General features: G+C 35.8%; 2 protein-coding genes across 2 annotated transcripts; one reads left to right on the top strand and one right to left on the bottom strand.

Annotated features, from left to right (window-relative positions):
• Window positions 1-319: 319 nt before the first annotated feature.
• LOC149394680 (oxysterol-binding protein-related protein 4B-like) lies at window positions 320-4062 on the bottom strand. The gene is made up of 6 exons (XM_089615680.1): window positions 3930-4062; window positions 3014-3262; window positions 1495-1591; window positions 1136-1421; window positions 778-880; window positions 320-666 (listed from the first exon to the last, which is right to left on the bottom strand). The coding sequence occupies exons 1-6, from the start codon at window positions 3990-3992 to the stop codon at window positions 415-417; spliced, it is 1050 nt and encodes a 349-aa protein (XP_089471806.1). The 5' UTR covers window positions 3993-4062; the 3' UTR covers window positions 320-414.
• A 1064-nt stretch (window positions 4063-5126) lies between these two features.
• On the top strand, window positions 5127-11846 carry APEM9 (3-phosphoinositide-dependent protein kinase-1). Its single transcript, XM_089615288.1, has 11 exons — window positions 5127-5353; window positions 5552-5640; window positions 5751-6008; window positions 6302-6506; window positions 7105-7346; window positions 7461-7520; window positions 9710-9787; window positions 9898-10155; window positions 10460-10664; window positions 11258-11499; window positions 11599-11846. The coding sequence occupies exons 2-11, from the start codon at window positions 5576-5578 to the stop codon at window positions 11684-11686; spliced, it is 1701 nt and encodes a 566-aa protein (XP_089471414.1). The 5' UTR covers window positions 5127-5353; window positions 5552-5575; the 3' UTR covers window positions 11687-11846.
• Window positions 11847-13411: the final 1565 nt, after the last annotated feature.

Raw genomic sequence — 13411 nt, 5'->3', positions numbered from 1 at the left:
TGAATTACGCTTCGATTTCTAAGTTATTTCTACTTTTTGGATTTCATCGCCCAAGCTCTTTAAAATTCGTGCTCATTCTATTCCAATTTATGAATTTCATGTATTCTTGTTCTAGTTTTTTTTTTTTTTTTTTTTTTTTTTTACAAGGAAGCTTGGAAGCTCAACCTATTGGTAGTTTTAAGACATTGATGATGAAGGATCAATCTCTCATGTCATATTAATGGCTAGCAGCTAGTGACTTTGATGTTGGGACCCAAAAAAAAAGGTGTGTAAATTACCTCATTAACTCTTAAATATAGATACACATAAATTTCATCTCTCATTAAAATTTATTTTTAGTTTTTTATGACCAAGGAAAGTAAAACATTGAAAGCAAATAAAAAGCGTTTGGCTTAGAAGCTTATACGTTAATAACTAGAGCACAACAAGTGGGGCGAGAGGGACAAGCCTCAACTTGGGAGAGCAATCCCAACCAAATTCTTTGGTGTATGTCACATTAAAATGTTTAGGAGTCCAAGTTTCGCCTCTTGATTTTCTTTCTCTAGAAAGCTTTGTCTGTTTTTCCTCAATTGCTTTCTTTGCTTCTGTTGCTTCTCTCCAATCTCCGTTCAATATTCTTTTGCTCACCTCATTCCACACCCAAACAGATTCAGTTTCCCATATTGCCTATTCAATATTCGGGTAGTTGTATTTAGGTAAAAAAAAAAAAATAACATTCAATTGGCAATTGCAAGTTATATTAGGAAAAAAGAAAAGCATATTGGTTGAAAATTTTACCTTTGAGTCTTTTACCATTGGAGTTTTAAGTTTTGAAGTGACTTCTTTTGCATCGTATAAAACTGTAGTTCGGTCGTTACTAAGATCCGTAATTGTTACAATCCTGCAAGTTAGGACACAATTTAAATAAAATTATTTGAATCATGTTTGATTGAATAAGGATTCATCCAATGGAATGATAAAACTTTGGTTATTATATAGGATAACAATTTTGACCGTTATTTTTTTTCGAAAATTTTCTAAAAAGTATATATACTTATTTTACTTCGTCATAAACCAAAAATTTCTGTGAAAATAAATCGTTTGGTTAAAATTGATCAAATGAATAAAATTTGTTCACTTGCACATTTGCACTTACTTGTCCCAATGGCCATCAATTTTGAAAAGGGGCTTTGATGAAGATAAATCAAAGATCTTTCCCGTAATTGATCTAGGATTATTTCCAAAAAAGGACGTCGAACTGTAATTTAGCTCGGCTTCAAGACCCGTCTCGTGACATTGAGTTCTGAGAGTCCCCGTCCATTCTTGTCCAGGCAAAGGAAAGAATTTGACTAAAAGCTTTGGCAACTGCGTGAAATAAGATTCTCCGTGATTAAGGAGCTTCAATTGCCTTTTCCCATGGACCTCAACTTCAATTGAAGTGCCTAAAAATTATTGTCACCCTTCTACAAGTTAGGGTATAATGTACAAGTGCAAGTTTTAATAAATTGGGCGTACCATAAAATTTGGCAATCGGCTTTTGACACCATAGAACTTCTAGGTTTTCTTCCTCGTTTGTTGCATGAAGAGCCGTAACCGGGGGGTTATATGAAACCTCCAAAAATGAAATAAATTATTAAGCAAAATTAAATACATGGACTATTTATATCACAAGAAGTTATTAGGAAGACTTCCAAAAACAATGTCGTTAATATAAGAACGAAACAAAACATTACAACGGCCGAATTGCATGACGTACGCTATAGGGATATTTTTTTTTTACATTTTTGCATTCACGGTTACTCGAGATATACCAACTGATCTAGCCTCTATTATCGATATATAGAGATTGTGATAATTAACATTTGGTGCTTCTAATATAACATGGTAAGAACGACAAAGGGAAACTTGACTACAAGAAAAAAAAAAGAATGGCTGATTTATGTCTACAAAATGATCATAATCCAAAAAAAAGGTCGGTCGATGATAATTAGGCAATGGCTTCTTTTATAAAACATCATGGGTTCCATGTGTTAATCAATTCGAATGCAAAATGTAACTCGTTAGCTTATAAAACATTATTATTTGGTATTATCTTATAATTTAGAATTCCTAAAATATCCATCAAAGATGGTAGGCTCTTTGCGTTCACTCATTTTAAACGAGAAATTTCATTAATTAGGCTTAATAAGCCATTAAATATCAAGATTAGACCCTAATGTTTAAAAATATCTAAATATGGACTTTTGGAAACATTTTGGACCAAAATATCCATGATTCAAAAAACCCATATTTTTCTCTCATTCATTTTCATCACAATTCTTTTCATTTTCGAATTGGTTGCGCTAGGATTAGAATTTTCATCCTACCTCGACCACCGAAAATTCTAATCCTAACGCAACCAATTCGAAAATGAAAAGAATTGTGATGAAAATGAATGAGAGAAAAATATGGGTTTTTTGAATCAGGGATATTTTGGTCCAAAATGTGTCCAAAAGTCCATATTTAGATATTTTTAAACATTAGGGTCTAATCTTGATATTTAATGGCTTATTAAGCCCAATTAATAAAATTTCTCTTTTAAACAGAATTCTAAATTACACTTATACTCTTTGAGCTTTGTGGGCTTTCACAGAATGTGAATGATCATAAAGTTCCATTCGGAAATCAATTAACAATGAGACTAGTAACGGTAATCTTATAAACTATTCTTAGTTCTCATTCTCCAATTCTATTTTGCCATGATAGACTGCTTATACAAATTATATGAATGCCAATTTTCGACAATAAAACACATAGAGGTATTTAAAATGTCAATTTTAAAAAGCTAATTCGCTGCAATTTCGTATATATTCCTGAATTTCGGAAACAATTGGTTTTATTTTTTTAACAATTCAAAAAACAAAATAAAAAATTTAACATTCGATGGAAATCTCGCAATAAATAAATAAATAAACGGTACATGGGAAAATGAATATAGTAACTAAAAACCATTATATAAACATATATATTAATTAATAATTAGATTTGTAAATACCTGCTCAAGAAGAACATTGAGAGAGGGTGTGGAAACATGATGAGTCTCACCAAGAATGGGATATAAAGGAGAAGTTCCAAATGGATACGGGTGAAGAATTGAGATATTCCACGCTGTCACTGCAATCAATCTCTCTATTGGACTCTCTTCTTTATTGCATTTTCTCAGAATCTGATCATCTCTCACACTATACACTGTCTCACCATAACCTTGAAGCTGACTCTTTGGGACATTGAATTGTGCTGGCAGCTAAAATACACCAATCATAACATAAATTTTAAGACATATATCTAATATTACAAACTGAATTTTAAACTCATATGAAATTTATAAACTAATTAAGTCACATCAAACTATATTTTTGTTAAATAGTCAAGAGCGTTTGCTTAGTTATAGTAAATTAGTCACTAATTCTATTACCAGTATTTCTCAAATAATTATTGCCCGTTAATTGCCAAATAAGCAAAAATTATTTGGGCAAAATTGTCAATTAGTTGTTGTTGATAAAATCTATTAACCAAACGTTGCTATTATGCAAACGTTAGCTATATAATTATAGAATCCACCCTAAGCATATATTTTTTTTTTGAATTATATTTGTATTTTTATAATAATTGTGTTACTAATTATATAATCAATATTTAATAAATTATAGTTACTAATTCTATTACCAATATTTAATAGGAAAAAAATTTCTCAAATAATTATTGCCCATTAATTGTCAATAGGCAAAAATTATTTGGACAAATTTGTCAATTAGTTGTTGATAAAATCTATTAACCAAACGTAGCTATATAACTATAGAATCCACCATAAGAATATATTTTGATTTTTATTATATTCGTATTTTTAAAATAATTGTGTTATTATGTAATCAAGAAAATAAAATGTGACATTAATTAAATAAAATACTTGCCTGAACGGATAATAAGTCCGATCCAATGCGAACACTTTGAATCAGGCTGAGAATTCTTTTCATTAGGTTAGGAGGTCTGTATTTCTCTAATGAACTCGGTTCTGATGAAAAATATGGTTTCGTCAATACTACAACCTTGCTATCTTCTTCCTGTTTATGCATTAACAAGAAGAAGAAAAAAAAAAAAAAAAAAGACAAATAAGAATTATATTTTATTTAAAGAAGAAAGACGTGCAAGAAAAATAAATTAAAGAAGCTCACACCATTTTCTTAGGCCAAGAAGGCATAAAAAATAATATGGTTTCTCAAATATGATATGACCCTTATATAGCCTTTAATGTAGAGGATTTTAGTCAACGAATATCCAGAAAATTTAACAATCATAAAATTTAAAAATCATAAAATTTTCTTAGATGGATGAATTTACACAACTCGTCGGCAGCGACAGAGACGCCTCTGGTGGCACAGTACTAGTACTGGCGGCTTTATAGTCCACCCCTTTTCTAAGATAATTTTTTAATCTAGATTTAATTGTTAGAGAAATATCATAATTAGAGCTCTTGTTTAAGATATATCTCATAGACTTTTGCTTATATTTCGCACCCCTCAAACCATTTAAATTTAACTTTTTTCTTAATTTTGTTTTTTTCTAGTTTCCACTCTCACTATCTTGGTATTGACATATTTCGACGAACTTTGATGGCTTCTGGCGAACTTTGACAGAATCCGATAACCACGTGTCGAATTATTATTATTTTTATCATTTTTGAACTCTATCATTGAAGAAAATATTAAATTTCATCGAAAAATATTATTTTTTTTTGTACGGAGAAATAATATGTAAAATATTATCTTAAAAGGGGCAATTTTAGAAAAACTACTAATGCCATTTATTTTTACATTAGACCTACATTTTAGGATGGTACAAAAAAATCGTAAAAATCGTAAATCGGACCAGATCAATGGCTTTTGACCATCAATCTTTGTTTCAAACGATTTTTTTCATCCGGTCCGGTCTACCTAGTTTCATCTCTTGCAAGGAAATGAACATTATAAAAACTCGTGTACCTAACGAGAAAATCACTTGGCTAATTTTCTTCTCTCTATTCGAAAAAGAGATTGATAAGTTGTGTAAAAATGGACCCAATTGCAACAATAATAAAAGACGTGGTAGAATTTAGAGATGAAACTTTAGTGGAAGGATTCAAACGACAATTTTCAGAATTCGCCCTCAAGTCTCGTGTCGTTTAGCCACGATTCGACCATCATCGGAAAACGAGAAAGAAACAGAGTAAGAGAGAGAGGAAGAGAGAGAGAGAGAGAGAAAGAGAGGGAAAATAGAGAGAGATTCCGACGAAGAAGGAGCGGAAAAGTAGAGAGAGAGAGAGAGAGAGAGAGAGAGAGAGTGGCCGGAGTTCGTCAAGGTAAGAATCTCATGGCTTTATTCCTGTTCTTCTCAGTCCGAAACCTACAGAGAAGAATACTTAGGGTTTCCGTTTTTTATTTAATTGATTGATTGAGGAAGCATTATCTCCGGAATTCGTTTATCTGGTTAAACACCAGTTTTAAATCTGGTTAAGAGCAGGATCAGAAACCGATTAACACGCTTTTATTTCATGAAGGCCTTTTGAAGAGCGAGCCGAAGCATGGGCGTAGAATTAGAAGAAGTAGAAGAAGAACATGTATGGGAAGAAATTGAGCGCGCAGAGAGGTATGTGTATGTTAATAATTGTGCATATATTGTATGAATCGGAATCGGAATCGGAATCCGAATTGGAATCAGTATCGGAATCATAATTGTGAAAACGGAAATGGAAACAGCTGCCTGGTGAGCTCGATGTACGAGGAGGCATCGGAAATTGCGTGCTCGGTAATCAAGAAGACGATCGAGAAGAAGAAGAAGCAAAGAGAGAAATCCAGCGAAGAAGAAGAAGAGAGAGAAAGAGAGGTATTAGAGTCTTGTGGAATGGTGATTCTTCAGTCCCTTCACAACAACCTCTCTTCCTCTTCTAACATTCTCTCTCGTCTCTCTTCTTCGATCCAACTCGAACTCATTCCTCCGCGGCTCATACTCACAGGGTATATATCTACTCTCTCACTCCCTCGGTTTATTCGAACAGAGACATAATGTATGAGAAATTAGACATAATGTATGAGAAATTAGACATAATGTAAAAAAAAACTTGTCACGAAAGTCGACCATAGTGACAAAATGTTAGGAACTAGAAATTGGGGATGAAAAAATGTATGAGAAATCCCTATGGACAAGTCCGATATCACCATTGTATGAGAAATTCCTGTATGTATATATCACGAAAGTCGAGCATATTATTACTCTCTCGCTTACGATCATCATGTTCATGATTGATCAGAGCCTGTCTCGAGATGTCGTCTTCTTCACCGGACGGGCCGTCCCACGTGGCCGAAGTAGTGGAAAAATACTTGGAAGAAGCTATGGATGTTTGTGTAGCGGAGTTCTTCCTCGTCGACGTTCTCGCAATCGCATTGCGAGACGTGCCCCGAGCAGTCTCTTGGCTCCAACACAATACCCACCATTTACCCCGAAACGTCTCTCAGGTAGTATTATTTACTTCTCATTTACATTATTATTTTTTTTCTCTTCGTTTTAATGAAGATTATCATCCTTTTTTTTTGTTATCACCATGGAATTTAGGAGTGTGCACGGTCCGGTCCAGTCTGTCTGAAAATAAATCAAGTCGTCTTAGACTGGTTTAAGGCGTTTAATTTGAATATTTATTATTATTATTATTATTTTTTTTACAAATTCAACTTTTACGAGAGAAAAGCTAAATAAAAATATTTTTAAGAAATGTGAACATTTCCATTCCATTGTATTAACGAAGATGTTTAAATGTCTTTAATTATAAAAAAAAATATATCTTAAAACTTTAGGATCGGTACAGTCCAGTCTTAACCTTGATTTCAATTTTTGAAACTGGATCAGATCATCGTAAACCGGTCTAAAAAACCGGAACGGACCATATAAGATAAAAACCGTTTTAAATTGAACCGGCGGATATCTGGTCTCCGTTCGATTAAGCCGTTGGAGGCTCGACCGGGAAATCCTCATCGTGTCCCCAAGTTTATGAATCAAACACCGAAAAAAAAAGAAAAGAAACGATCAATAATCACATTCTTGATCTCGTAATTTTAGGCACTTTTAACGAGGCTGCAAAATCTCCCCCAACCCGTCACGCCCAGCGCTACAAAGCCATTAGAGCCGTCGTCATCGTCGCCGGTTTCGGACAAACACAAGCAACAACCATTGTTGGGTTTGTCGAAACGAGTCGAGCCCTGTTTCTGGTGGCTCCGCTTTCTGAACCCGAAGCTTCTTCTCGGCTGCCTCGCGTTGGTCCTCTATTGGAATCTCCGCCGGAAACAGCTCACTCTAAAAGGGTATAATAATAATAATAATAATAAACTTACTTCTTGTCTTTTTTTCTTGTCCCCAAGTAGTTTGTCTCGTATGATTATCGGAGTGATATGATATGAGAATGATTGTTGTTTCAGAACGGTGAAGCGACAAGCCTCCAAGTTGAAGAGAGCGATGATCGAGGTTTGGCAACTTGCGTTTTCTCATCCTCTGGCTTATGCATGAAACCCAATAATTCTGTTTAAACTTCTTTTGTTTTTACATGTATCAATAAGAAACATAGCCATCTTTTGTATTATATATCTTCTTGTTTCAGTTCCAAGTTTCCAACAGCTTAATAGATACAATTCGGTCTTTCTGTCATTCCAAGTAGTGTCATACGACATGATATAAACTTTGAAACGACAGTAAATTTCAGACAACTAAAAACGACAAGCAAAATGTAGTTTTAGGAATGGGCATTGTTTGGACTTTGGATCAAGAGAAGACCGTTTATTATGAAAATGTTTGATAAGTGAAGCTCAAACTGTTTAGAAATGGCTGGAGTGAAAGTGAAACATTTCGGACCACTGTCGACACTACGTATTTAACCTCGAAAATTACTTATTAATATATTTACATACATAAATATGTTTAACACATGAAATATGTATTAAATGTCCATTTCTTAATTTTTGAGCTGGGACTGGTAATAAGGATATAAATACTATTGTACACACACACACACACACACACACACACACATGTACATATATATATACTTGCCTGAACCGATAATAAGTCCGATCCAATGCGAACACTTTGAATCAGGCTGAGAATTCTTTTCATTAGGTTAGGAGGTCTGTATTTCTCTAATGAACTCTGTTCTGATGAAAAATATGGTTTCGTCAATACTACAACCTTGCTATCTTCTTCCTGTTTATGCATTAACATGAAGAAGAAATAAAAAAAAAAAAAAAAAAAAAAAAGACAAATAAGAATTATTCTTTATCTAAAGAAGAAATACGTGCAAGAAAAATAAATTAAAGAAGCTCACACCATTTTCTTAGGCCAAGAAGGCATAAAAAATAATATGGTTTCTCAAATATGATATGACCTTTATATAGCCTTTAATGTAGAGGATTTTAGTCAAAGAATCATAAAATTTAACAATCATAAAATTTAAAAATCATAAAATTTTCTTAGATGGATGAATTTACACAACTCGTCGGCAGCGACATAGACGCCTCTGGTGGCAGTACTAGTACTGGCGGCTTTATAGTCCACCCCTTTTCTAAGAGAATTTTTTAATCTAGATTTAATTGTTAGAGAAATATCATTATTAGAGCTCTTGTTTAAGATATATCTCATAGACTTTTGCTTATATTTGCACCCCTCAAACCATTTAAATTAAAAAAAAAAATTCTTAGTTTATTTGTTTTTATTGTTTTTTTTTTATAGTTTCCACTCTCACTATCTTGGTATTGACATATTTCGACGAACTTTGATGGCTTCTGGCGAACTTTGACAGAATCCGATAAACACGTGTTGAATTATTATTATTTTTATCATTTTTGAACTCTATCATTGAAGAAAATATTAAATTTCATCGAAAAATATTATTTTTTTTGTACGGAGAAAATAATACGTAAGATATTATCTTAAAAAGGGACAATTTTAGAAAAACTACTAATGCAATTTATTTTTACATTAGGCCTACATTTTAGGGCGGTACAAAAAAAATTGTAAAAATCGTAAATCGGATCAGATTAGTGGTTTTAGACCATCAATCTTGTTTCAAACGATTTTTTTCATCCGGTCCGGTCACCCTATTTTCATTTCTTGCAAGGAAATGAACATTATAAAACTCGTGTACCTAACGAGAAAATTACTTGGCTAATTTTCTTCTCTCTATTCGAAAAAGAGATTGATAAGTTGTGTAAATGGACCCAATTGCGACAATAAAAAAAGACGTGGTAGAATTTAGAGATGAAACTTTAGTGGAAGGATTCAAACGACAATTTTCAGAATTCGCCCTCAAGTCTCGTGTCGTTTAGCCACGATTCGACCATCATCGGAAAACGAGAAAAAAAACAGAGTAAGAAAGAGAGAGCGATAGAGAGAAGGAAAATCGAGAGAGATTCCGACGAAGAAGGAGCGGAAAAGTAGAGAGAGAGTGGCCGGAGTTCGTCAAGGTAAGAATCTCATGGCTTTATTCCTGTTCTTCTCAGTCCGAAACCTACAGAGAAGAATACTTAGGGTTTCCGTTTTTTTTTTTTTTAATTGATTGATTGAGGAAGCATTATCTCCGGAATTCGTTTATCTGGTTGAACACCAGTTTTAAATCTGGTTAAGAGCATGATCAGAAACCGATTAACACGCTTAATTTCATGAAAGCCTTTTGAAGAGCGAGCCGAAGCATGGGCGTAGAAGTAGAAGAAGTAGAAGAAGAACATGTATGGGAAGAAATTGAGCGCGCAGAGAGGTATGTGTATGTTAATAATTGTGCATATATTGTATGAATCGGAATCGGAATCGGAATCCGAATTGGAATCAGTATCGGAATCATAATTGTGAAAACGGAAATGGAAACAGCTGCCTGGTGAGCTCGATGTACGAGGAGGCATCGGAAATGGCGTGCTCGGTAATCAAGAAGACGATCGAGAAGAAGAAGAAGCAAAGAGAGAAATCCAGCGAAGAAGAAGAAGAGAGAGAAAGAGAGGTATTAGAGTCTTGTGGAATGGTGATTCTTCAGTCCCTTCACAACAACCTCTCTTCCTCTTCTAACATTCTCTCTCGCCTCTCTTCTTCGATCCAACTCAAACTCGTTCCTCCGCGGCTCATACTCACAGGGTATATATCTACTCTCTCACTCCCTCGGTTTATTCGAACAGAGACATGATGTATGAGAAATTAGAGTGAGAAATTAGACATAATGTAAAAAAAAATTGTCACGAAAGTCGACCATAGTGACAAAATGTTAGGAACTAGAAATTGGGGATGAAAAAATGTATGAGAAATTCCTATGGACAAGTCCGATATCAGCATTGTATTTCGTTTCGTTTATCTTTCGATATATATAATATATGTATATATATATCACGAAAGTCGAGCATATTATTACTCTCTCGCTGACGATCATCATGATCATGATCAGAGCCTGTCTCGAGATGTCGTCTTCTTCACCGGACGGGCCGTCCCACGTGGCCGAAGTAGTGGAAAAATACTTGGAAGAAGCTATGGATGTTTGTGTAGCGGAGTTCTTCCTCGTCGACGTTCTCGCAATCGCATTGCGAGACGTGCCCCGAGCCGTCTCTTGGCTCTGCCACAATACCCACCTTTTACCCCGAAATGTCTCTCAGGTAGTATTATTTACTTCTCATTTACATTATTTTTTTTTTCTCTTCGTTTTAATGAAGATTATCATTCTTTTTTTTATATCACCATGGAATTTAAGAGTGTGCACGGTCCATTCCGGTCTGTCTGAAAATAAATCAAGTCATCTTAGACCGGTTTAAGGCGTTTAATTTGAATGTATTTTTTTTTTTTATTTTTTTTTTTACGAATTGAACTTTTACGAGAGAAAAGCTAAATAAAAGTATTTTTAAGAAATGTGAACATTTCCATTCCATTGTATTAGTGAAGATTTTTAAATGTCTTTAATTATATATAAAAAAAATATCTTAAAACTTTAGGATCGGTTCAGTCCAGTCTTAACCTTGATTTCAATTTTTGAAACTGGATCAGATCATCGTAAACCGGTCTAAAAAACCGGAACGGACCATATAAGATAAAAACCGTTTTAAACTGAACCGGCGGATATCTGGTCTCCGTTCGATTAAGCCGTTGGAGGCTCGACCAGGAAATCCTCATCGTGTCCCCAAGTTTATGAATCAAACACCGAAAAGGAAAAAAAAAACGATCACTAATCACATTCTTGATCTCGTAATTTTAGGCACTTTTAACAAGGCTGCAAAATCTCCCCCAACCCGTCACGCCCAGCGCTACAAAGCCGTTAGAGCAATCGTCATCGTCGCCGGTTTCGGACAAACACAAGCAACAACCATTGTTGGGTTTGTCGAAACGAGTCGAGCCCTGTTTCTGGTGGCTCCGCGTTCTGAACCCGAAGCTTCTTCTCGGCTGCCTCGCGTTGGTCCTCTATTGGAATCTCCGCCGGAAACAGCTCACTCTAAAGGGGTATAATAATAATAATAATAATAATAAACTTGCTTCTTGTCTTTTTTTCTCGACTATGATTATCGGAGTGATATGATATGAGAATGATTGTTGTTTCAGAACGGTGAAGCGACAAGCCTCCAAGTTGAAGAGAGCGATGATCGAGCTTTGGCAACTTGCGTTTTCTCATCCTCTGGCTTACACATGAAACCCAATAATGCTGTTTAACCTTCTTACTTTTACATGTATCAATAAGAGACAAACTGTTTTTTGTATTATATATCTTATTGTTTCAGTTTCAAGTTTCCAACAGCTTAATAAATACAATTCGGTCTTTCTGTCATTCCAAGTAGTGTCATACGACATGATATAAACTTTCAAACGACAGTAAATTTCAGACAACTAAAAACGACAAACAAAATGTAGTTTCAGGAATTGGCATTGTTTGGACTTTGGATCAAGAGAGGACCGTTTATTATTAATATGTTTGATAAGTGAAGCTCAAACTGTTTAGAAATGGCTGGAGTGAAAGTGAAACATTTCGGACCAATGTCAACACTTACGTATTTAACCTCGAAAATTACTTTTTAATACATTTACATACATAAATATGTTTAACACATGAAATATGTATTTTTTTTTTTTTTGAGGAAGCGTGGGCAATACCACGGACAAATTCATTAAAAATCCTCACATATGGCGGAGGAATACTGTGGTTACAAACTAGGACAGCGTAGATTGTTCAAAAATAACATCGTCCCAAACACAAGGCGGGACCATCTCCGACCAACACGCGTCCAAAAGAAAGTTTAAAGAGTATCGAGCAAGTTTATGAGCAACCACATTATTCGCTGTTGGGATAAAGGATATATCAAAGAAAGAAAATTGAGAGATCAATAACTTTATGTCGGTTAGGATCGTACCAAGCTCCGTCGCCGGGATGTTACCATTTTTTATAGCATTAACAATTACCAAGCAATCGGATTGAGGCACCACTCTCTCCAACCCGAATTGTCTCGCCAAGGACAGCCCGAAGACGACGCCGTTAGACTCCGCAAGGGCTGCCGAGAGCCTTCAAGCCTTCGAGGAGATCCCGGGCACCACGACTTTTCCGCCCGAGTCCCGGATAACGCAGCCCACACCAAAGCTTCCCCTTTCCGCGTTAGTCGCCGCATCAACACAAATCGATGTCAGCCCCCGCGCCAGGGAAGCTCAAGCCGAGGCCTCGGGGGAAGGCGTGATCGTCGTCGAGGGGACCGAAGCCGCCCGGATTTCCTCCCAATATCCTCCACACCCCTCAACAAGGTTCTCAGGGGTCCAACGGGGTTTTCCGGAGACAACATTGTTTCTATGATTCCAAATCTCCCACAATAAGATCACATACAAATTAAATCTACTAACCTCGAGGGACTCAAAAGCCGATGAGAGGAGGCTGATTTCATCATCCTCCGAATCCGGTAGTTTTCCATGCTTTTCGGGCCCAACTACAACCCCAAAGCGCGTGAACGATCGTCTCCGGGGCGCTGCAACAAACTGGGCATCGAACCTCCTTCGTAACTTTCCGTTTCTCAAGTACCGTGAGCGCCGGAATCGAGCCCTTGCACACACGCCAAGCAAGGATCTTCATATTAGGAAGGATAAAGAGACTCCAAAGGCCCAACCACCACCTATCGACCTTCCCCGAAGAGGAGGAACACGTCGCACATCCTGTATCCACCGTGTACTCTTCGTCCTTAGAGTAATGCCAACAAAGCACATCGTCGATTTGGCTACGAGAGGAGGGGATGTTAAGGATAGCTTCCGCATCTTCATTCCCGAACATATTCCGCACAAGCGTCTCATCCCACCTGATCCATCCCCAAATTTAAGCTCCGCCACGACCATATCATTAGGGATGTGAGGGGGTTCAATTACCGAGACATGCTCACCGGAC

This window comes from Urtica dioica, chromosome 5 (assembly GCF_054948205.1).
Source record: "Urtica dioica subsp. dioica isolate 48M chromosome 5, U.dioica_male_clone48M_v1_H2, whole genome shotgun sequence".
NCBI lineage: Eukaryota > Viridiplantae > Streptophyta > Magnoliopsida > Rosales > Urticaceae > Urtica > Urtica dioica.
The sequence above is the reverse complement of the archived record's forward strand: the minus strand, read 5'-3'. Positions and strand labels throughout refer to the sequence as shown.

What these genes read in the sequence shown, in the direction of transcription:
- LOC149394680 (XM_089615680.1), bottom strand. Translation starts at nt 3,992, where the DNA reads ATGAAAAGAATTCTCAGCCTGATTCAAAGTGTTCGCATTGGATCGGAC. An exon ending in CGGACTTATTATCCGTTCAG is followed by an intron (nt 3,263 to 3,929) that starts GCAAGTATTTTA and finishes GGTGTATTTTAG; the next exon opens with CTGCCAGCACAATTCAATGT. An exon ending in GCCGATTGCCAAATTTTATG is followed by an intron (nt 1,422 to 1,494) that starts GTACGCCCAATT and finishes AATAATTTTTAG; the next exon opens with GCACTTCAATTGAAGTTGAG.
- APEM9 (XM_089615288.1), top strand. Translation starts at nt 5,576, where the DNA reads ATGGGCGTAGAATTAGAAGAAGTAGAAGAAGAACATGTATGGGAAGAA. An exon ending in TACCCCGAAATGTCTCTCAG is followed by an intron (nt 10,665 to 11,257) that starts GTAGTATTATTT and finishes TCGTAATTTTAG; the next exon opens with GCACTTTTAACAAGGCTGCA. An exon ending in AAACAGCTCACTCTAAAGGG is followed by an intron (nt 11,500 to 11,598) that starts GTATAATAATAA and finishes TTGTTGTTTCAG; the next exon opens with AACGGTGAAGCGACAAGCCT.